At 27.8% G+C, this 24785-nt stretch overlaps 1 protein-coding gene across 1 annotated transcript in view; it reads right to left on the bottom strand.

The window, feature by feature from the left end:
- LOC111035495 (leucine-rich repeat-containing G-protein coupled receptor 5) overlaps positions 1 to 24785 on the bottom strand; it is an 82717-nt gene that overhangs the window by 16561 nt on the left and 41371 nt on the right. Inside the window, exons 2-5 of the mRNA XM_022317138.1 lie at positions 15916 to 15987; positions 5134 to 5205; positions 4460 to 4531; positions 3937 to 4080 (exon numbers count right to left, since the gene is read on the bottom strand). Coding sequence (XP_022172830.1) covers positions 3937 to 4080; positions 4460 to 4531; positions 5134 to 5205; positions 15916 to 15987 — 360 coding nt within the window. The remainder of the gene's footprint in view (positions 1 to 3936; positions 4081 to 4459; positions 4532 to 5133; positions 5206 to 15915; positions 15988 to 24785) is intronic.

Genomic DNA, 24785 nt, shown 5'->3' with positions numbered 1-24785 from the left:
TAAATAGTAAGATTAATGTTTAATCATATCAACAAAGCTAGAATTTATAATCAATTAAGTACACCAATACAAAACATGCAATTAATTTCTCTTAACTGTTATTATGATTTATGACCACCTGATGAAGAAGGTTATATTATGGGGGTCCCATAGAATAGCTTAGGTAGAACAAAATATAAATTAACCTATTCATTTTTAACGTAAACTATTATTCAATTAGGATAATTATTAATGTTAGAACACTTAAAAAACAATTTAAAACGTTTATTCGTCTCGAAAACATTTTAGTACAGTCTGTTTTTGTTGACATATATTTTTTTTTTAATGAAAACTATACAAATAAATTTATTTTGAATTTAAAGCCCACTTTAAATGTATAAAGTATTTACTTATTAGACTGTCCAAATTAAATTTATCAAAAAACGTTATTCCTATACCTTCACTATTAAACGAGTAGAGTAAAATAAAATTGATTAGGTAACGATTAATATATTATTTATATATTTTCAAAACAAAAGTACGAATCAAAATGAAAATGTTCCTCATAGGTATTATTTGTAAATAAATTCAATCATAATATATATATAACCTCACTTTGTTTATTTTTTGGTTTCCATAGGCAATTATTATTTCACACGTTTATAACTTTCTATCTTAAATCGGAACTAATTTCAAAAACATTTACATTTTAGGTTTTGACTTTATTAAACTAGGTATATGACAAATATTTGTGCTAAATTTCATGTTTCTACCAAAACAGGAAGTTTCTCACCTATAATTTAAATGATAAATCTGTGAGTCAGTGAATCAGTGAGTCGGTGAGTCAGTGAATTAGTGAATCTGTGACTCTGGAAGTCATCTGACAAAGTCAGTAACAAAAATGTAAACTTTGAAAGTCTTGATTTACAGCTCGAATTTTTCACATCACCTTCGCTATTTGGGCTTAATAAATGTTTCAAATTTCTAAAGCCTAGGAATCCAGAAAACAAGAGTATTGGGGCCATAAAACCAGATGAATTGGTTCATGTATAGACTTAGGCAATACGAGTATGATGCTTGAACTTGGCTTGGCGTTCTGCCGTGCACTCAGATGTGTGGTCTTATTGTCTATTATCTATTTTACAAACCGGCACACAATTATTGTACACAAGCTTAATACAACAAATTGCTAAACCAGAGAATGTTCGACCACAATCTGATGACAATACCTTGGAAAAACGGAAAGTGATTTGATTGATCGGAACATCGGAGGAATAATAGAAATTCTTCACGTGTGTTTCAAAGGTTATAGTTGTAGGTATAGGTGATTAGTTACAGTAAACTGGATTTGGACTTCTTAAACACAACTATGAGAGTTGGATAACTAACAAAACATCACTGTCATAGAGGGCATTCAATACAATTTCTTTCTTATACTAAATTTCCGATGCCTATCGGTGATAAAATAATAGAGATCATACTAAGATCGCTAGTTTCTTGACGGCTAAAATCAAATATGTCAGGATTTCAGGAACCTGAAATTATTTTACTGAATAATACAGGTTATAATTACATTAAACTATGTGAATTTTTATTGACGTTTAAGTTTCAAGAAGCCACATTTCGTTGGAAGTTTAACTGTAAACATGTCGATGGAAGTTATTATTACTCATTTGTATTGTATAATATTATAATCTCTGTGAACTGTAAGAACTTAAGACATAAGATGATCATTATACAATTCTTATGTCTTAAGTTCTTACGGTTCACAGATATTATATTATACAATGTACAAACTCGTATTAAATCGAATATCTTTTGTTGAAGTAAAAATAAATAATAAACACATTGTTTTATTGTTTTTATCATAAAATCATGTGTACAAATACGAATGAATTGGTTCAAACTTTTATAAATCACCAATTTGGCGGAGTTCGGGTTAAAACCCTACATATTGAAGATATAAATTAACGTAAAAATGTATTTATCGTTTAGCTGAAAGATCAAATAATAGAATTCCTACAAAATAATTATACTAATATTAACGAAACATATTTATATATTATGCATAAAAAACAATGAATGCATAGATAACACTCATTCACATAGTTTATAGCTATATTTACGAATGATGACGTATCAATAAATTTAAATTATTGTTTTCCATAATTTTCAAAAAATATTTTTAAGTTTACAGATTCAATTGTGTATTGTAGATTAAAAAATCACAAATTAAATTATACTAATTGAACTCTAGTGTTAAACCCTTGAGTTAATTACAGTACAAAATTCTATTCCAAGTCATTTTTTTTTTTATCATCAGTGTAGCGGCCTTTATAGAAAAAAATAAAAAAGATAGAAATAGAAACGCAACTGAATAAAATAATAACAACAAAAAATCCTAAATAATAAAGTTTTCTCGTCACGCAACGCAGCCACTTGGCTTCTAAGGGGATTTTTATCGAGTCACAAAACTGGCGACATGTGTACTAACAATAAAACCTGATCTTGTTCCATTTTTAACATATAGGAATCATATGCAAGTTTGGAGAGATACGAGATGTCGAATTCATAATACAAACCTAATTTCCAACATGCAATTTTATTTTCACAAAATATTTTAAATTACCAAGGATTTTACATGATAGATCAATAAATTACAGTTATTTTTTATCTTTTTCTACGTATGTTTAATGTCCATATTATTGAAGATAATAATATTTTAATATATTGATTTAATAATATTGGCAAGTTGAATTGTAATTCTCAATGTATAAATCCCGATAACGATAGAAAACGAAATATTGCTAAATTTTAAATAAACCCAAAAACCACTTAACAAAATATAACTAATGAGTATTAATAAAATTATGATGTTCTTGATCTATTCATAGTATTCTCCATGTAATTAGAAACTTTATGAAACATTAAAAACAATTCATAACTAAAATAGCATTTGTTGGCTCAAGTTGTAAAAAGTGGATGCACCTACCTCGTAAATTAATAATTTATAAGGATTAACATATTTTACAACCTAACATAAAGAACGAAACTAATGTCGTTGTATGTACACAAATATTGAACGGAATGTATCCTGTTAAGATGGAACATATGGTATTCAATTATTTATTCTTGTCGATTTTATTTCACTTAACTATAATATACAATGATACATACTGACTGTCATATTATATTACGACAATATAATAATATAAAAGTGTTATTTTTATTGATTTTTGATACCTACGCGTGCATGCATCATTATTGCATAAGCATAACGCCTTACTGTTCCAATTTTAAATTTAACAAAATATATTTATACCACTCGTATACAGTGCCGAATTTTGGGGTGGGAGTATAGATATGGATAGTGGATCCCCTTGACTCTTTTTATAATTTTTTTACCTTCTAAGAAATGATGACATATTTATATTACTAAAAGAATTTTTATTAAAAAAAAAATGTATTTTGTTGTATTTGGCTGTTTATTGACGACGAATGTCAAATAAAAATAACAATAATTAATACTTGAGTATTAATTATTGTTATTATTTATTATTATTATCAAACACCAGTCGTGATTTTGAGTAAATAATCAAAGGATATTCTAAATGGACATTCTAAGTTAAATTCAAATATAGGAACTGTTTTTGTCTGAATTTTTAAGGGCTGGTTGGCGGGTAAGTAACAGCTAATGAGTTATTATCCAGTACTTTAGTATTTACTGTAACAGGTAGGTAGTGTAATATATGCCGGTAAATGTCCTTTTTCTAACTTTTACCATCATTTGAATGCAAAAACAATTTATCTTACATTATTTTTACTTTGTATGAATAGACTATTCCATAATTAATTACAATATACTTTTATTTTAATAACAATCGTATAGATAGTAATCCATGCAGATTAGTAACTAAATAAATTTAAATTATATATATAATAATATATGATACTCACAATGCTTCTAAGGTAGGGACTAGGCTTAACGCTTGTTTAGGAACTTTGGTGAGTTTGTTGTTTTCCAGTCGGAGATTCCTCAATTGAGATAGTTGGTCGAAGCACTGATCATCGATCTCAGTCAAATGGTTTTGATCTAGTTGTCTACAAACGAAAATAAAATAATTTTAAAAAAAAAACATTTAAATAAATAAAATAAAAAAACTCGATGGCATTGTTTTTCTTGCAAAGGTAATAATATTTACTCTGTTATCTAAAAGGCTAAATGTGTTCAATTGTATGTCTAAAAAAATACCAACGCATAGGATAGTCCTTGTTTTTCAAGGTCCTAAACAACGTTGAGTTTTATACTTTCTTTACTTTCTCCACAACCGTAGGCTGTAGAAACCAACCACCGTTTAGGATAAACACCGCAGGAATGGTGCACACAAAAGCTTTAATACGACAATGATAAGGTTTATGCTAATGCTTTTAGGATAAAGAACACGGCAAACGAATAAAACTATGTGAATTTTATTCTTACAAGGACGACAGTTGTCTGAAACTCTGGAATGTTTCACATGGCGCCCGGACAAGCTGACATTTCTGGAACGACCTATAAGAAAAAAAAAATAGTGGTAATACGTTACTTTTCTACTTGTATAAACTTTTTTTTCATAAACCGTCCAAGTCCATCTTTGCGTAATGGATTTCAATTCATATTATATGTATTTTTTTTAACCAAACATTTCGATTTTTTATGAATTCTATTATTTCCATAGAAAAGGAAATCGTCACAACCGTAAATTCCCGTTTCAATGGCTCTGGGAAAAAAAGTAAAGTTTTGGACTGCATCCAGTCTTTTGATAATAATTGCCTTTGAATTTCTGCGGAGAGGTGTTTGTTAATCGAATGCGAGAATAAAAGGCATAGATAAATTTACTATGGAAGAAAAACGAGTTGACAAAAATAAAAAAATTACCAATGAACGATTTAGAAGTTTAATGGACTGTATTTTAAGAATTTATTATAGATTTGGGACAAAATTTGTCATGCTTAGAATGAATGTTTGGCATTCCTCCACGGTTTAAATATGCTTAGGGTGTATGAAAATAATAATATATTGGGTTAATAATATTTCTTTGAAATTACAATTATTGATATAGATATTATATATTCGTAAATTATCTGTAAATGAATCACTATAAAACTACTTACAGTCTTTTTAATCGTATATTGTTTAGAAACGCTCTTGGGTGTATCTCTTTTATAGGATTATCAGCTAAGACCCTGAAACAATTAAAATAAATATCAGAATTAAAGTAGTGTTTTAACGTATTTTTAAATTTACTGTGTGATAAAAATATTGATCCAATATAATATACAATATACAGTATACATATTTTATTCGTTATCATAAAAATATACTCCTGTATTATTTATATCAACATTTTAACGAAATCCGATATGAAAGTTGAAAACCCATCATAAGAGTAGGTAACTACAATTGGAATAAAATGATAAAATATAAGCTTATGGAACTCATAAATCATTCCAAATGGTCACCTTTTTTTTAAAGATACTATTTTCGTAAAAATCTTAAAGTTTATATTTCTATTGAAATTTTTTTTTTTAAATTACATCGACCTCACACGTTTGTGCTCAATAAGTATATAATTATAGTTTGCTAATACAAAATGTATTAAAATGTACCAAATAATTGTTGTTGTTTTTTTTCAAATTATATAATTCATCAAATAATTCTAAACGAAGATTGAAACATAATTTTTAAATAACCAAATTAATAGTATTTAAAAAAAAACACTTCCAATAAAAAATCTATTTCAATTTTATATGATATATTGTCATAAAAACGAAAACAAAATGAAGTCTTTTAGAAAGTTTTAATAAATTCTTTCCGAATTTTTACGGTTTTAACAGTTTTACAGCAGCTCACAATAATTCTAAATAAATTACACAAGTATATGACTTTATTGCTTTAATTTAGGTTGATTTTATATGATCAAATAAACCTTCAGTATGATATAAACATTTTAATGCAATAAATATACACATTTGTAAATTGTATAAGTAAAAGTATGAAATATATTTAAGATAGGTACCGAGTTTGTGATACTTTAAGAAAAAATATGTTTTATGCATTATTGTATTTTTTACGCTTATTATAAAATATGGAAAGCGTTATTAACTCCTCAACAATTATTTGCTTATCATTCAATACTTAACATTAATAACTATTTAGAATAGATTAAGGAATTTATCGTATAAAATAATATATTGTACATGAATACTTTTTTAAGAAATGTATGATTTATACACAACACATAATATCGCCTATTCACGTCACCAGTCATTGAACATGTCAAGATACCAATTATGATTTTGCAATTAAATTAAAATATAATTAATATAATATAAGTTTTAATGTTTAATTTCAAGAGCGAGTAGTTCAAACTTTATAATTACACAAACATATCAGAATATATACCGCCTATTTGATAGAAAAGTGGTGTTATTAATAATATGTAATACTTTAATCATAAATCACAATTTATTAAACCATTCTTAGTCTGTAATTTGTTTAATTTTTATTTTATTATTATATTCAATTCATGGCAAATAAAACCATATTTACATTAGTATTTATAATTAAAATAAGCAATAAATTAATGTTTATCTACTATTACAGTTAATGTACAAATTTAATTATTATATTATTATTAGGAACTATAACAATTATTTAAATCATTTTTAGCACCTACTTATAATATTATCTTTAATGTCTATTTGACATTTTTAATTTTAAAATATTTTATGACATTTTATTAGCATAACTTTGGAAAAACAAAAAAGTTAATGGTTATTTTTAATGATATTCACGAAGGTTTCAAATATTTGTTCAAATGCATATTATAAATTATATTTTTGTTTCTAATGGCATAAATTAGGTATAAAAAAAAAAAGTAGGAAACATAACCTTTTTTGATTTTATCTTACCGGTTACTGGCTAGGTCATAATATAATAAAAGTTACAGTGAAATAGGGTTTTGATGTTTAAAAGTTAAAATATATATATCCAAGCAAACTATGAAATTTCGGCAAATACATTAGTGGCAGTGTTACAATAGTATACAACTAAAATATTAGATGGAAGAAAACTTCTCAAATAAAAAAAATATATATGTTATAGAAGGTTTAAAACTATGATTTTGAACACATTAATAAACTGTGTAACTATACAATATAACATTCAATGATCGTATCATATATTTTCGGTGCAATACAATATTCTAGGTACAATATACAAAATTTCTTGAAACTTTAAAAAAAAAAATTATTATTTATTAAAACATCAAAACTTTTTTTACTTCCGTCTCTACACATTTGATGCATTACAATATTGGATATATTTATATGTATGATGTATGATGTGTATACATTGTAAACATGTGGATGTTTGATAGCACTTTAAATGTACATTGATTTTTTCTGTGTTATGACTTTCTCTGATGTAGACAATTTAGTAGACAATGGATGCATTATAATATTTATTTATTTTTATACTTTATTACATTAAACTGGTTTTAAAAATCTTTAGCAAATTATTAAAATAACAGTGTATGTATATTCTCTGTTTAACTTAATAATGATATAATTTAAATAGGTTATTATATATTATGTGGACGGCAAAATAAAAAAAGTATTCATTAGTATATATGCCAATAATAATAGTGGAACAGCATTGTAATATACAAGAACAATTAATATAAATACAACATTAATAGTAACATTAATAACCAAGAAATGGCTAAATAATTCAAAATATTAATTTAAACAAGTACATTCAAGACCATAATATAAACATTCTGCCTGACTACATTACGCGACATAGAAAAAAAAATGTTCGTTATACGGTTTGCAAGTGAAGAGCCCTGGAGAAAAATGAAGTGGAAGTATAATTGTATTTATAAAGAGGAACATTCGGAGGAGCATGAAATAAGTTTTATTTTCTTAATCACCTAGTGCTAATTTTGGAAAATTAATATGTTATATTCCTTGACAACGCATCACTAAAATAAATATTGACTTATTAACAATTATATTATGATATATAAATAAAGGATAAGACATGTATTAACTTCTTATCAATAGTTAAAATAACACATTTTTACCAGGCAGATTATTTTAAAATAAAAACTGAAAACTGAACATTAGTATCTCGATCAATGTACTTACCTAGTTATTCGAATAAAATATTTAAAAAAAAAAAAAAAGGTTGCTGCATAGTTTGAGCTTCATGAAGTAAGCACACTGGCAACAGTACATACTTTATAAGAAAAAATATTTTAAAATGTGTACTAATAATGTTTATTATTCAGGTATTTAATATTTTTTTTAATGATACCTTGTATTATTAATTTAAATATCTGAAAAACAATGATTTTCATTGAACTTAGATGATTGTGTTGAGAGTTGAACAAATAGTTTCTGTTTGTCCGTTAACATAAAGTTGAATTCATTATTTTTAAACATTTTCTATTAAATTTTATGTTAAAGATAGGACAGGTGCTTTAAATTATACTATGCAAACATTTTTTTAAAAACAGAAAATGAGGAGGAAATGAGTGTGCATGCCAAAAGAATCACTGTGTAAAATTGTAATTATTTGTTTTTCAATAAAACTTTAGTTGACACTTCTTAGGAGAGCTTTATAAATGTAATAGAATCTTAGTGCTTCTACATTGTATTGCTAGATGTGACTGATGAATGATCGGACATTTAGAATTTTCTTTAATAAATAATAATACAGTGAGAGAAAATATAATTTGTTGTTAGACTATAGAACTATACATAACTAACTTTTAACTATGTTATAATACCTAAATGTTATGTAATATGAACAAAAAAATGTCACACCCATAATACAATATTTTATTTCAAATTATGTAGTAATAATAATAATAATAATATTGTACCAACATAAAGTACCGAAAAATTGTATTAAAATCAGTGTCATTTTATTGTAGATAATGAAATTAATATTTCTAAATACATCTTCACAAGTTACTGATTCATCCTAAAATAAAAGTGATCAGTATTACTTCTACAATAATTGTACTAACAATTACAATTTTCCGAATCTCTTGAAACACCTCAAAGAAACTAACCTATTTCAGAAATTATAACAAGAGTACATAGATTAAATCTCACGTATTTTCAATAACTTAAACCTTAATGGATCATTTTAAGATATTTTGAATACAACTTCAATAGTAATTATTTTAGAAATTGTAAAATGTAAAATATAATGTTTTTCTTCAGCTACCGCCAACTACCAACAACCCTGGTAGTTGAGGCGTATTTAAAAAATAAATTCCAATCATTGGAAAAATAGAATGTAAGGATTCGAAATACGTAATAAAATTGTCCTCTTTCCCAATCTAAATATTCAATATTTAGAAACGGTAAGTTCAAAACAAATTTGAATTGCCAACCTTAAATGTATTTATATTTTAATCTGTGTTTATCTAGGTAATAGTTTAAATTTCACGGAAATAACATTAACCAACGTATTTATTTATAAACCATAGGTTTTATTTATTTTTAATTAATCCTTATTTCACTTCGACGACTTGGCCAATAGCTCTACATTTACATTAAAAATATATGTTTTATTACATCATTCAGTATGACTTTTGAAACATGAAATTCTTAGTGACTGCAAAACATTAATAAATGTAGTATGTACATGCACAAAACATATATGATCCTTGTATTATATTCTGATGTTTTCTTAGTTCGCAAAAAATGTCTAAGTCTTACAAAACCTTCGTAATATTTACATTTCTGGTAATTTGTGTTTTCATATCATAAAAAATACATATTACGAATAAAGAAAAAGAAAAAAAATAAAGAAAATATTGCTTTTTATTGTGGTACAATGGGTTCATAATTGTGTATTAAAAAATATATTTTTTAGACGAACTGTACCTACATTATTGCATAAAAAAAAATAAAGTGGTAATAATTTAAGTCATTAACTGCCTAATGAATATTTTAAAGTATGTTTAATATTATATACTTTTTTATTAGGTAGGTCTAAAACGATTTTTGCATTTTATGGTTGTGTTTTTAATTATTATTGCTATAGAATACTATAATTTAAATTATTTCACTACTCAAATGTTAGGTATAGTCGGTACAGATAACTAGAATGATTGCAATCAAAGCGCTAATAATTATCTGATCTTTTTCGATTTTCTAATCTTATTTATTTTATACAATTAAAAATGCGTAAAATGATTTATTGCAGCGGGAACATAAATCATGCATTTTAGTAATTTTAAATTTTAAATTGTATTTATAAAATTTTAATTGTCATTGCAATATACGTATAAGTATGTTTAAATTCAAGAACAATAGAATTATATGATACCTACTTGTTTAGTTTACTTAGAATATTTTTAGTTAAATATTAAATTATATAATGTGAAATGACAAAGTTATTAGTCCTAACATTAAACCGATATACCTAAATTGAATATTCACATAGTTATCTAATGGAAAAAACATAATATAATTTCAATGTATTTATTTGTTTTAGATAAATTCTTAGATACACTGTTTATTTTTTTTCATGTTCGATAACAAACAACGAATATCAATGAACTTCCGAGAAATGTTTAAAAACCATTTACAGTTTGTTACGCACAAATATGAAGTGTATATAAAAGTGTAATTCATAATAATTATGTATACAAATTGTTGAGCAATATAACATGTAATACAATTGAATGACGTGATGAATTACGTGAAAAGTGTTTGACGATTTCGTTTAAAACGCTTCCGAGTTCAATCAATCAACTTTATTCTGAATACAATTTGATAACTTAATGTTCATCATATTATCGTAATATTATTTCGTAAAAGAAAACTTTTCCATTTACAACGGTCCTTCAAGTATCTACACCAGTTCTTGTACGTCTTATTGTGCTCCGTATAAATGTATTTCTGTACGAGACCATGGAGCCATACACACACAAAAAGGATTAGGGTATGTTTTTGGATTGGGGGTGGAAACGTTTGGTCGTTTTGATTAGGTTATGGGCGTGCATTTCTACAATATATATACATTTAAGTGTGGCTTGTGTGTGTGTTATATATACGATTGCCACTCTCATCTATGTTTTCGTTCACTGTTCGGTCATTTTCTCGTGGGACGTATTATAAAACGTTTTAAAACGTTGCAGCGTATAATGTACATAATGTTAATGAACATTTATATGAATAAGTTGAATGTGAAATGTTAAATGGACTCCCTAGACGGTCTTGGCCATTTTTAAAAACGACAAGTATACCTCGTTAAAATTTAATGCAACTGTTATTACCTATATAATAACGATATGTGGGTTACTATTCATCATGACGTACAGTTTTATTCAGAATACAACAGTGAAATAATTTTTTTTGTGGGCTTAATACAATCATATAATGTTTTTTCACCGATGAAACAAACTTAGTAATTTTATTAGGAATAAAAATATGATTTGATAAAGGATTATTGTTCAAGGAAATATAAGCGAATGAAAATTAACTGAAATTGACATACAAATTAAAACTGTTTATTAACAGTATTTTTATTAAACCATAAATAATATAATAATGTTAAAATGTCTAAAATTATGATTTAATATGCATTTCATAATATATTAAATTACTTTTGCATCACAATGTTGGTATCAAGCATATGATTAATGACTTATAGCGAAGAGCAATGTAGTAGAACCACTAAAATGGTGAGTAAGGTAAAATGTTCTAAAAGGAGCCCACCTGAACTTGACAAAAACATACTTAGAGAAGATAACACAGGCATGACAAAAGGTTTTCTACTCTATAGTGTTAACAAATTTGAAATAACTACTTTAAATTTATAAATTATCTATATTTTAAATACTAACATACCAATTGAATTTAAATTAAGTAGCAAATTGAAATAGTTAAGTAAACGCGAGAATAAAAAAAAAATAAAAGAGTATGTGTAAAATCATAATTGTGTTAAATTACTATTTTTTTTCATTATTTTTTCTCATATGCTTACATTGGCCATGGAAACTTTTTACTTTTGAGTAAACTAAAAAACCGGAATTTCAAAAATATCTCTAAGAGATGACTTTCAATCAATAATTTAAAATGCATCTTGAAATTATTTGTAGAGCACAATTTTTGACAGAAAAAAATGTTTAGAAAAAAATATTGAAATTGAATTTAAAAGTACCACAGAAAACAAAACATTCAAGGCTCACTCAGTATCTAAAAGATTCTACACAACATAAATTTTTTACAAAATATAAAATTGTTTATACTAAAACATCTTTATACAGAAAAACAAAAATATTTACCAAATCCTTGATCTTATGTAAATTTTAAAAATTTGATTATGGAATATTATGGAATGTTCTGGAATATTTTTTTCCAAAAAGACCCAAGTACATGAGAAATATATTATGTACTAAATATCGTATTATACACTATACATTTATAAACATATTAATTTTATTTAACAATATCCACAGACGTATATTTCAATAAATGTTTTATTTTACAGTTTGAGAATCCAATAAAGAACAAAAAAAAGAAATCTACATTTTAAATACAACTATTACTGATCAAAAAAAAGGTTATTAATAATAGTTGTATTTCATAGAAATTCAATAAAATTACATACCCCCCTGGAAATCATTAAAAAAAAAATATATATATATATATTCACCCTAACAAGTACTCAAATATTGGATATTTTAGATTTGAATGTTAATAAAATGGAATAATATACTACATTACTTATGTGGATAATTGTTTTTGTTAACAGTAAAATATTAATAAAAGTATCTAGTAAAATATTTTAACAAATATATGAAAATGTTTTGAATGTACGTAATACACTAATTATTGATAAAATCATATCGTATAAATACCACCAAATTTTAATGAACTTTTAATGAATTATCATTCATTTATTTCAGTGTTAAGCATTTTTTTTTTTTTTAATACACAAAATGTTTATAATGATAGCGGATAATTATTTTAGATTAAGATCACTGTTGCAGAAACAACTAATTAGGTTTGACACTCGATTTGTGATATAATGTTTGCAAAAGTAAACCCTCACATTTTAAAAACAAATCAGGGTGCAAAGTTCTGTTAAAATTACAGTTGCTTAAATTTCTTAACTTCTTCAGAACTTCTATGTAATTTTCTCTATTTGTAGAGAAACTAGAAACGAATGAGACTTTGAAAAATCAAAGTATCAATTAGACTTTATTTTCAACCGATAGTTAGGACTACTTGTAAGTTTTGGCCGACTCCTTCTGTCCAACAAAGTGCTCATGAACATTTGTTTTGTATATATAACATTTTAAAACCAATACTTTTTATGTTTTGTGCAAACTAACGTATATAATTTATTTTATACAAATTTTGAATCAGTAAAAAAGTTTTGAGACATGTATTGTCATAGTTTTTTCCATTAATGTACTTAAGATATTATTTTTTGTACAAAACTAAATCTTTGATTCCTTCAAAAAATCTATTGTAAAAGTCGTCCACAATTGGCTTTAAAATTATCAACCAATTCTTCCTGTAATTTGCAAACATGTCCTTTAGAATGAACTATTTTATGGACGATAAGCAATTCTTCAACCACTCAAAAAGTTCTGTACAGGCCCGTATTCCAAAATAGTCATTTAATCAACTTGTACTTTTATCAACTGCATTGGAGCAAATTCCTTATAAGGTGGACAAAGACGATAAACGTCTAACCTGACAAATTTCACGGACACGATGTGTCCGAAAAACGTCAGCATGATCATGAAAGTGACTAATATTGTATCCATTACTACAAACCATTTGTATCAGAAACGACCATTTCAAAATTAATTATACTGCGTGGTTCACCAAGAATGCTCACACCCTTTTTTCTTCAATAATGCAGTTATTCAAAATCTGATTTTTTAATTTTTAAATATACTTCAATATCATATTTTCAAATTCTTGAGATTTTTTGTACTGCCTAAGGAAATACAAACTTAAGTTTTTTTCAAATGAGAAATTACCTATTCAACTATAAATTATAGAATAAATAATATTTCTGAAATTGTTGACGAATCAAAATCAAAATTTGTACTAGTAGTTTCTGAGTTATTTCAATTTAAGTTAGAAGGATAAAAGGTCCATAGCAAATGAGTTTATAAGATATGGGGGCTGTGGTGATTTGAAAATTGTAGTCATTAATATTAATCTATAGATATTAATAATTTTTAAAAAATGGCCCGAGTATAATAATCCTAGATTTATTTCACGTCTTTTTTTAATATAATTATGTTGAACCAGTCTTAAGGAATTTTATTCTTCATACAAACATTTTAATAAATAAGAAGCTACTCATTCAAATTTTGAATGTGGTACATCAACGTTTTCAAAAAAATTATTCACTAATTAATTTACAATAAAAAAGGCAGTTCTTATTTAAAAATCGAATTTTGTATCACCACAAAACCTTACTTAAGTAGTGCATAAAATTCAAGAATTCGAAAATATAGTCTTTAAGTATATTTAAAAATTCCAAAAATTAGAATTTGAATAAATTTTTAATACAAAGAAAAAATTAGGGTGAGCATGTTTGGTGAAATACCCTATACATAAATATATATTTCAACAATAATGGACATTTTTGCAAAATTCCTTTAAGTATTATTTTTCTATAAAATATCAATAAATATTTAAAATTTAAAACATTTTAATGATGTATATATTCTTAGTATACATAAATAGTTAAAATACATTTTTTATTAATATTATTATTATTATTTTTTTTTTTTAATTGAGTTAAAAAGGCATCGACTTGAACTGAGGTCATTAGCCTGTAATTTTTATGTTATTATTATTCTTTTTTAAGGTAGTTTCTGTATTTACTGTAATAATATTATTATAGTTCAACAATCATGTTTAAATATCTGATTTTATAAATTCCATGCACAGCTAGACAGGAAACATAATATTATAAATAAAGTGTGCAGGACACTTAATCAAACTTAAAATCCCCGTTAAAAAATATGAAAATATTGACATAGGGTATTTGAGATTTTATAAGTTATTATGATGAAAATAATAAATCGTAATTCTTCGTAAAAATTAATTATGTGAATTTATAAAAAAAATAAAAATAGTTTTAACTTTAAAAAAATTGTATTTTTAGTTAGAAGTCTTATCTATTATTTTCAGGTCATTGAAAAAAAAAATTGCACACTATATTATATATTTTAAGCTAAAATAAAATAAAAGAATATTTAAAAAGTCTTAAAAAAGTTATTAATTATTACTTTTGTTGCACACATTAAGTAATTATCACAACACAATAATACTTAAATACATAGTTTGTGTAGTTTAAAGTCTTTATTTGTATTTTAAATATGTTGATGTATAACCAAAATCGTTTTTGTTAACAATAACGAGTTTGGTTATACATGTTGGTAATTCTTTATTATATGGTTATAATTTATTGTTTAAGGAAACTAATGGCCATAATAGTAATGAGAATGTCAAAAATGACCTGTTTAAAGTATTGACTAGACAAACATTTTTAACTGGACTACTGAAGTCTTATGAATCTGTATTATACTTACTACACTTACGCTATAATGATAACAGACAAAACTAATTATGAGAAAACACATATTTTACATTATAACTTATAAGTATGATGTATATACATAATAATATAATACACACTCGGACACTCCACTCAAAACTTAATATAATAATGAGGGTACATTCGTATTATGTGTTAAATATTATTCTCAGGTTTCAAAACCTAAGCTGGTTCAAGGTTTTTAAATTTATTAACAAATTATTCTTATAATTAATGAAAATAATAAACTAAATAATAAAAACTGAAAAGGTTTATTCTATTAAATCACTTACAGATCTTCCAATAAGGTCAGTCGGTTAAATACATGTTCGTCTATCTCCGTAATGTTGTTACTGGCCACATCTCTAAAAACAAAAATGGTACATATTTGAATAAGTTTTAACATTTTCAATATAGAACAAAGTAAAGTTTTGTTCACTTAAATAATTATTAACTATTTAATTGAATTTATTGATTCGGAATGGAAATTCAATTAATATCCTCAGTCAGTCCCCCCAAACTTAATGTTTCAACAAAATGCATTTTAAAACACCATTTATGGAATGAACGATAATACCATCATTGAACTTTTTCACATTTAAAGGCATTAATCTTCGAGTGCACGCTCACCCATTCCGTTTTCCAATTATTAACGGGATTTAACGAGTCATTTTGGGTAAATAATACAAAACTCATCCATAGCAGAAAATAAATAATTATATTTATGTTTTTTTCGAAAAAGTAGTGATTCTATTTTATTCCAGTTAAATTTCTTATGAATTTTTCTACAATGCAGAAAATTTTTTATTTATTATAACTCGAAACATTATTTTTTATCGACTCCATAGCGATTCCTTATAATATAATGATCGCTATATAAATGTTTCAGTTTTACTATTGTTATATAATTTAAACCAGATGATACGATATTAGTATTGTATATATATATGCATTAAGAAAGAAAAATACTATTTATTAGACGTTTAAAAACAATAAAGTGGACTTTCTTACTAGAAAATTTGATTTTATTTGTTTCGATTTTGTCCATGTGAGTTGTAGTGTTGTGCATTAAAATTCGTGTGCTCTAGATATTAGAAAGCAGTCCAAGAATAATAGAGTTCAAATAAATTCGTCATCGAGTGTGTTTTAACGCGCCCGAAAAAACTTATTGAAAAGTTACCAAACACACACAGACACAATAGTCTGTCTAAGCATTTCCCCCGGGTATATGTCACTCCGAGGGGCTGGTGAAAAAGAAAGGGAGAGGTTGGTTTACTGAATAAAATTTGTTGCCAGTGACACAATCCAAATATCTAGTCGAAAAAATTGAATACATTTTTCAACACATAGTTCAATAACCCTCAAAGAGACTCGACGTCAAAACTAAGTCGCTGAAGAGATGAATTATACTGGGCTTACAAAAAAAAATAAATAAATAAATAAAAAGAAACGAAGCTATTAATCATCGGCGGATAATCCTCGAGCTCCAGTGCTATAAAAACAACGCGTTATCATTTTCTTTATTTCCCTTCAAAACAATAAACGATAATCGACCAATTCTTATATATACGCCTGGAGCACCCGAATACGATGATAAATTTGAAACCACTCAAACCAGTCTGCCGCTGCACTGATGACTATAAGAGAAAAGGGTGCAAAATTTAAAAAAATAATAATAATACCGAGAAATAAATAAATTATTGTTTGGTGGTTGGATGGGGTGGGTGGAGAGAATTGCAATTTTTCAGCTTAAGTACAAAACCTGGTTTGGGGTGAGAGTTTTGGCTTACACAAGGTTTAATGTCTCTGTTTCATTCGGTCTATGTCATTAACAACAAAAACAACAGGGCCAGCCCATTATTTGTAGCTATCAGTGTGTGAATGATTAACTGTTTCGTTGTAGTGACCTACCGTCTGGAGACAATATAATATATTAATCTGTTATTAAAATATTAGACTTAACTAGTGAAACTGTAGGAAACGGCATTGGTATAAATATCCATAAAATATTTTTTACTCTTACGTGTATGCCAATATATTAGTTATGTACATAATAGGAGAATTTATTTCCAAAGATACTTTCTTAGCAGAAACCAAAAGTATTTTTTTAAATAACTCATGTGTTAGGTATTCACATAAAAATGTACACACAAAATTATTTAATTTATACATGTAATATAATATCTTTGAACTACCTTCCTTCCAAATATAATCATATCAAAATGATACGGAATAATATCTTAGACCATTTTATTCAATTATATAAATTTACTTTAAGTTGTTATCTCTTTTAAGTTCTAATATGCGGAAAAACGATGATAACTTTAGTAATAAAGATAACGGCATAATACTAAACGTAAAGTTCCCAAAACACACCATGTGTTACTTTTATTTTTTCGTTTGAAGAAGGAGGCATCCCTACACTTGTTTATCGGTAGTTGAACGTCAATCGTGCTGACGAATCGTTTAAGGCTTAAGGTCTGAAAAAGTGATTAAAGAAATATATCCGGAAAGTCATCACTGATCAGGATTTCCTATGGGCTATGGAATAGCTATTTGTTCACTCTGAGATATTTTAAAGTCCGGTTTATAACAGTCCCTGTGAATACTCAACGCCGAATGATGATACAGTTACGCAAAATATTTATGCCACACAGTAGCAAATATTTCTTCAAATCCATAATACTTAGTATTTATATTTAGATATTTATTAGTTTAATCTTACTTTTTATTAATTTACATTATATTTACATTTGATCATCATTTATTATATTGATAATATACCCATTATATCCAAGGTGAATTAATATCAAGACACATTGCCTATATCATAAACTATAAATAAGTGTCATTATATTGAGTACTAATATCTGCAGTTTTAAATCCAATTTATAAAATTAAACAGAAGATAAACAAAAAGTTTTTTTAATTTTTTCTTTTTATTGAATTAAAGCCCGTCAACTATGGAAATTAGCTGTTTTTAAGGAGAAACGGTTAATTTTAGAACACGTATAGTATGTGTGGCAAGGATTTTGTTGCTAAAAATCCCGGGTGGTCACCCATCCGGGAGCTAGCAACGCCGGCCGGTACGTTAACTCAGAGCGTTTCCGCAGATTGAACGTACCAAGCCACATGTATTTTTTAAAGTTCATTATTTCCATTTAAATCATTATTCCGTGTAATCAATTTTAAATGAAATAGTATTTATAAATAAAATTAATCATCATAATTTTTTGATGACTAATCAATTTTAGACTAATTCTAAAGATCTGCATACATTTTCATTACCCATGCTTATAATACATATATATTTTTTTTTTTGGTTTTTTTTTTAATACATGTTGGTTCAATACTATTATCGAAATAATATTAATGTAGGCATCGTACAGTCTCAAAACAATTCAAAGTGTTTTAATGTTACATTAATATTTTTAATCAATTTCTTAATTATATTGAATAGCATTGAACATTTAAGTAAATAATTTTATCCAGATATTTATTTTAATTTTGGCCCTTTAACAATACACTTGACTGATGGAAATGTTGATAAAGTTTACGCCCATTTAATTGTTGAATGTCATTTAAATAATCCGAGTCATTTGCATGGCTATAATAATATGGTTTTGGGGCCAACTGTTTAAATCTAAACATTTCTTTAGGGGGCGTGGATAGGATTACATTCTAAGTTTTTACACCATAGATAATAATTGTAAGTATGAACTACGAAAGCAACTGTATAAAGGAAAACGAGATTTGGCCAACCATTGTGTTCGAAAAAAATCTGTTATATGCGTTTGACCTCATTACAATATTCAAATAATCCTCTTATTCACGAAATTAACAAATAAAATAGATTTATGAATAGGTAATAATAAATGTGATTCTATATTAGACTATTTAATTTGTATCATTTGGATAAGTGAATGTATATAATATGAATATTTTTCCAAGTATATAATATAACAAAGATATAAAGGCATCGCGCATATTTCAAAAATGTTCTACAGTCTTAATTTGAAAAAAGCACACGATATATTATAATATAATGTACATAAATGTTTACAAGTTATGTGTTTATTTTTAAAGTTAACATAAAAAAAAACACAGGTATTACTTCAAAACAAGATGTATTTAACTTGTTATTCTTTATGCACTTATAAATGAATAAAAAAACATCTCCGACAGTAAAAGAGATAGTAAAGTATGGGTTCTACTTAAGAAAAGAATTATGATCTAACATAATGATCGGTCACGTTTATCGTTCGTTTCAGCGGATGATCAAATGAGAAAAAAATAAAAGTCCATAATAATCTATATGCAGAAAATTGGACGAACCGTACAACCAAATATTTTTTTTTTTTTATCTACACTATTTGTCGTATTTTCCGCTATCAGACTCCTCGTGAAATGTATTATTTTTAATATTATGCGATAGGACGCTGTTAGTAATAGGTAATCGGAAGTTCGGCCTCCGTAAAAAATAGATTTATAGATTTTATATAAAAAATGAATCCTGCAGCGACACGAAATTCGTTTGTATGTAATTCGACTTTTCGGCCACGTGCGATAATGGAGTCGGTTAATTTCCGGGGCATTAGAATTTCCCTCCGGGAAATGTTCTCGTAAAGTCTCGCGGCGTCGTCGCCGTCGCCGTCGGATGCGGCAGGTATTTGGGGCTGGTCGTCGGCGTAGTCGCAGAACCGGAAGCGGTCCTGGTAGAGAGGGTGGTGGTGGTGGGGGCGGCGGCGGCGGCGGCGGCGGCGGTGGCAGCTGCGGTTGTCGTGGGCGCTGGGGAAACATTCGGAAACCGATGACGACGACGACGACGACGACGACGGTGGTGGTGGCGGTCGGACGTATTATAGTGTCGAGAGTGGTAGGAAAATGAATTACGACCGCAGATAACGGCGGACCCGGGTAATAATTATTTCGTAATGAGGACCGGCTGAGACTAATATTGCACACGAACGCGTAATTGATATTTACGACGATCGGTACACGGACGCGCGTGTATTGGCGTAGTAAATCGTTTTGCGTTTTCGGCGGAGACCGCTAATCGCCGAGGTTACTGTCAACTCGACAGGCCCGACGGCGGAGGGGTGAAGGGGAGTGGGGAAGAATATGTGCAGCGGCCACAGAAATCTTTTCTGCACACAAAACACACGCGAGACCGCCAAAACCAAAAGTTAGTTTAACTGATAGGTAAGCCGAGTGGACGTGGGTGCGGGAGATTGCGGTGTTTGTGTGTGTGTGTGTGTGTGTGTGTGTGTGTGTGTATGAGGGGTAGGGGCGTCCGACTCAGTCCCGCACTCAGTCCGTAAGCCTTTGGAGGACAACACGACCATAAATCTGTCTCACGCAAAAGCGTTAAATCCAATTAAGGGCGTTTTCCATTAAGATTATTCGGAGAGGCAACGACCTCGCCGCAAAACCACTGCACACAGATATACTTATACACAGACTTTATGTTACGATAAGTGTCCGCAAACGGGGAGAAACGGTCGTCGTCGTCGTCGTCGTCGTCTTCGTCGTCATCGTCTTCGCGGCGGAATACGCGGTTACGCGGTGGAAAGAAGAAAACAAAAAATAAATAAATAAACAAAGAAAAAAAAAAAACCAAAAGAATTTTATTTGTTTAATTCTACACTGTGACGCAAACGGCAGGGGCAACGTATCTCTCCAATATCTTTCTCCTTTTTCTTTTCCGTCCCTCTTTTCCCGTCGCCATCTCTTTCATTCCGCGCGTCAACTCCCTTTAGTTTTCGTAGTAAATCATCCGGGCGAGTTACACTATTTTTAATTTCCGGCCAAAGGGACGACATGACACACACACACACACACACACACACACACACACACACTCAACTATGCACATACGCGTACGCACATACCACGATATATTGTATATACATATAATTAAATGGAGATAACTCCAGAGTGGTTAAATGGGCAGGAACGTCAAGGCGCATAGGTGTATAGTGCCGCAGATCGGATAACACGATATCATATTATTATTATTATTATTATTATGCCATTGAAAATACATCAATCAACCACAATTACCTCTACCTGGGTACTAAATGAATTCAAACTCTCGTGAAGCGAGTAATTTTTAATTTTGAGGTTATTTACTATACCTACACAAACTGTTTACAGTATCTCGCCAGTGAGTGTGTGTGTTTAGGGTTGACAAAAAAAAAAAAAAAAACAAGAGAAACTTCATACTATTGTCTTTCTGGTGAATTTCCGGCCCGTTGAAATATTTAAAAGGTTTTTTTTTCCTTATTGCCCCCACGACCCATAAACCAGCCGCTTTGGTTAAATTGCCCGGGATGTAATCTTATTTTGAGCTGGTGGGCCAGATATATTTTTTTCTTTTACTTATTTTTTCCTGCTTTTCCGCATATATTCTACCTACCACTAAAGCATATTTATTTTTTTGTATGGTATACAAACAAATTTTTTTTATTATGCTTGGCAACCACCGAAATTGTACGTGCATCTTGAACAATATCGTTTTCAGTACCTCTACCTATCATTTTACAGTATTTTTTTTATTTTTATTTTTTTGCAGTTTGCAACACGCCCAGACCTCCACTCTTTCTTACAGTAACAACAAAATATATTATAGTATATTATACTTTTGATATATATTTTTAATTAAAAATATTCCGCAATCTACCTATTAAATAAAATCTAAATACAGAAATGAAAATCTCAAATAACAGCAAGCAGTTACAAGTAAGAGGTGATGCGAATAATATTATTTTTATAGAATATTAAGCTATGACAGATTTCCAAGCTCCGTCAATATTTCTCGGTAAAATAATAAATTATTGCTACAGACGACAGCATGATTTTAAACAGTTTTTAAAGTTATTTGAAATAATGACTTGTCATTTTAAAATAATACTACAATTTATAAAATATCTATGGTTGTTATTGTACCATGTTACATATCAAAAATTTTAAGTTTCCGAAAACATCTGTAACAGCAATAAATTTCACAACAGACAGAGTATTATATACATTCAAACTTCTTAATACTGAAGTAAACAGAGTGGAATTCGAAAACCATTTTTAGTCATATAACACAGCATTTGATTGTATTGTATAGAATCTATACGAAATATTTCACTTGTAAACTTAATTCTTTGAATTAACATGATTTTGTTGACCCGCAAATGTTTAGGTTTTACACTGTAGTGCAATAAATGTAATCAAATAATCTCTTATGTAGAAATGAAATATAATAATAATAGTAGCATTGTACAACCGATTAAACAAACACATGTGTTAAATATAATAGTTTAGTATGAAAAAAACCTTTTATGGGATCGTTTTATGAATACCGTTTTAAACGAAAGTCCATTAAGTATTAAAATACAATTAACCTAAATCAACTGTAATTTATTTTAAGTTATAGCGAATCGATAAACACCAAACACTTAACCACACAACATTTCTATTTTCATACATTATCCCAATGTCCATACATCAAAAGAAATGATTTATTTTCGCCCAAATACTCTATTTATAACAACAATAAAAACGACCCATCGACTTATTTAATAAAATTGTATTTTTTTACGAGCGATTCTGTAAATAACTATAAGGGAAATAAGCACATAAGCCCCACATGATTATGTATAATCTGCTCGGCAATCAGATGGATTATCATAATATTATATTATGTACGTTTTTCTACATAATACAACACACACACGCACGCACACACACACACACACACACACACACACACACACACACACACACACACACACACGCGCGCGCGCGGAACTTGATATTTTGGAATAACTTTGTTATAAATTACGTTTTTAGGTCAACTCAGTTATATTGTAGAGATTGAACGGTAGTTATACAACAATAGTTTTTTGTTGGTTGTCAAGAAAAAATAAAATAAATACGTATACGAGAGTGAATAAATATACATATTACACAATTCGTTTTGTACAATCTGTGACGTTAGGTTTTACGGCCGTTGATATATTGTATGGACTTAAAATTACCCGCCATTTATGAGTATCATTTATATACTTATTACATATTTATTGTAGTAATATGTCTGGTCAGCTAAACAAGGCACTGGATAGTAGGTAAACCTTTTTAAAAATCCCAAATATTTTATTAAATATTAATTTCAACCCACTCTACGGTAAAGAATAAGAATAAGTAGACTAAAGTTAAACGTTATATTCTGTTTGTAGTGTTTGTACTGTTACTATTGTCTATACTATAATAAATAAGCAATACAATACAACCAATTACAGGCTGTGTGTTTATGTTTTATCTAATTTAACGTAATCTATATTACGGACTGCTTGTTATTCTATTGTATCGTATAATTCATAGAACGTGAGATAGATCGAAAGTGCAGTATAAAATAATAATACATGTATTTCAAAATTAATTTAATTGTGACTCACCCTTTTAATGCAAAAGGTTTGTTCCAAATGCGAACAAATAATAATAATATTTTTTGTTTTCGTGGTACACGAAAATTAATCACTCATAATTGCCTGCTTCACAAAAGTCAGTTTTAATAATTGCAATACATTTTTCGTCCAGAGAAATGATCAAATATAAATGTATTTTGTTCAAATGATAGGGATTATCCTGCACAGTAGATGTCTCGTAGATTTTTCAATCAGAATATTATATAATTTCTTGTTAGATTATTATAACTAGTACTCGATTAACAAGCCTGCTGTGCCAAAATTATTTTTTTTATCAACGATATTTTTTTTGCGAACCTAACTGTGAATTAAACGTTCTTACTTGCTATGTCTTTAAGCTTATGAGTCTCTATAGCTTATTAAATGTCACACTATTTCCGCATACTTAGATTTTGTAATAATAATAATAGATTTTATAGGTTATATAGGATGATGTCTTATGAAACTAATACTAATACGAGCGATAATATAAAAATCCATAATATCTTCACATTTTTTTATCGTTTTCGTAACCATCTTGAGAACACTTTAAATGTGCACCTATTATAATAAACACAATTTATACAATGTATACTACCTATACACATTTACTTGAAACCCCAGTATAGGTATCTAATTCAATGTTGTTGAATTATGTAAGTTTATGAGTTTATATCCACATCGTATGTGATAGCTATGCATTTTCA

This window comes from Myzus persicae, unplaced genomic scaffold (genome assembly GCF_001856785.1).
Source record: "Myzus persicae strain clone G006 unplaced genomic scaffold, MPER_G0061.0, whole genome shotgun sequence".
In the NCBI taxonomy this organism is placed as follows: Eukaryota; Metazoa; Arthropoda; class Insecta; order Hemiptera; family Aphididae; genus Myzus; species Myzus persicae.
This window is presented reverse-complemented; position numbering and strand designations above follow the sequence as displayed.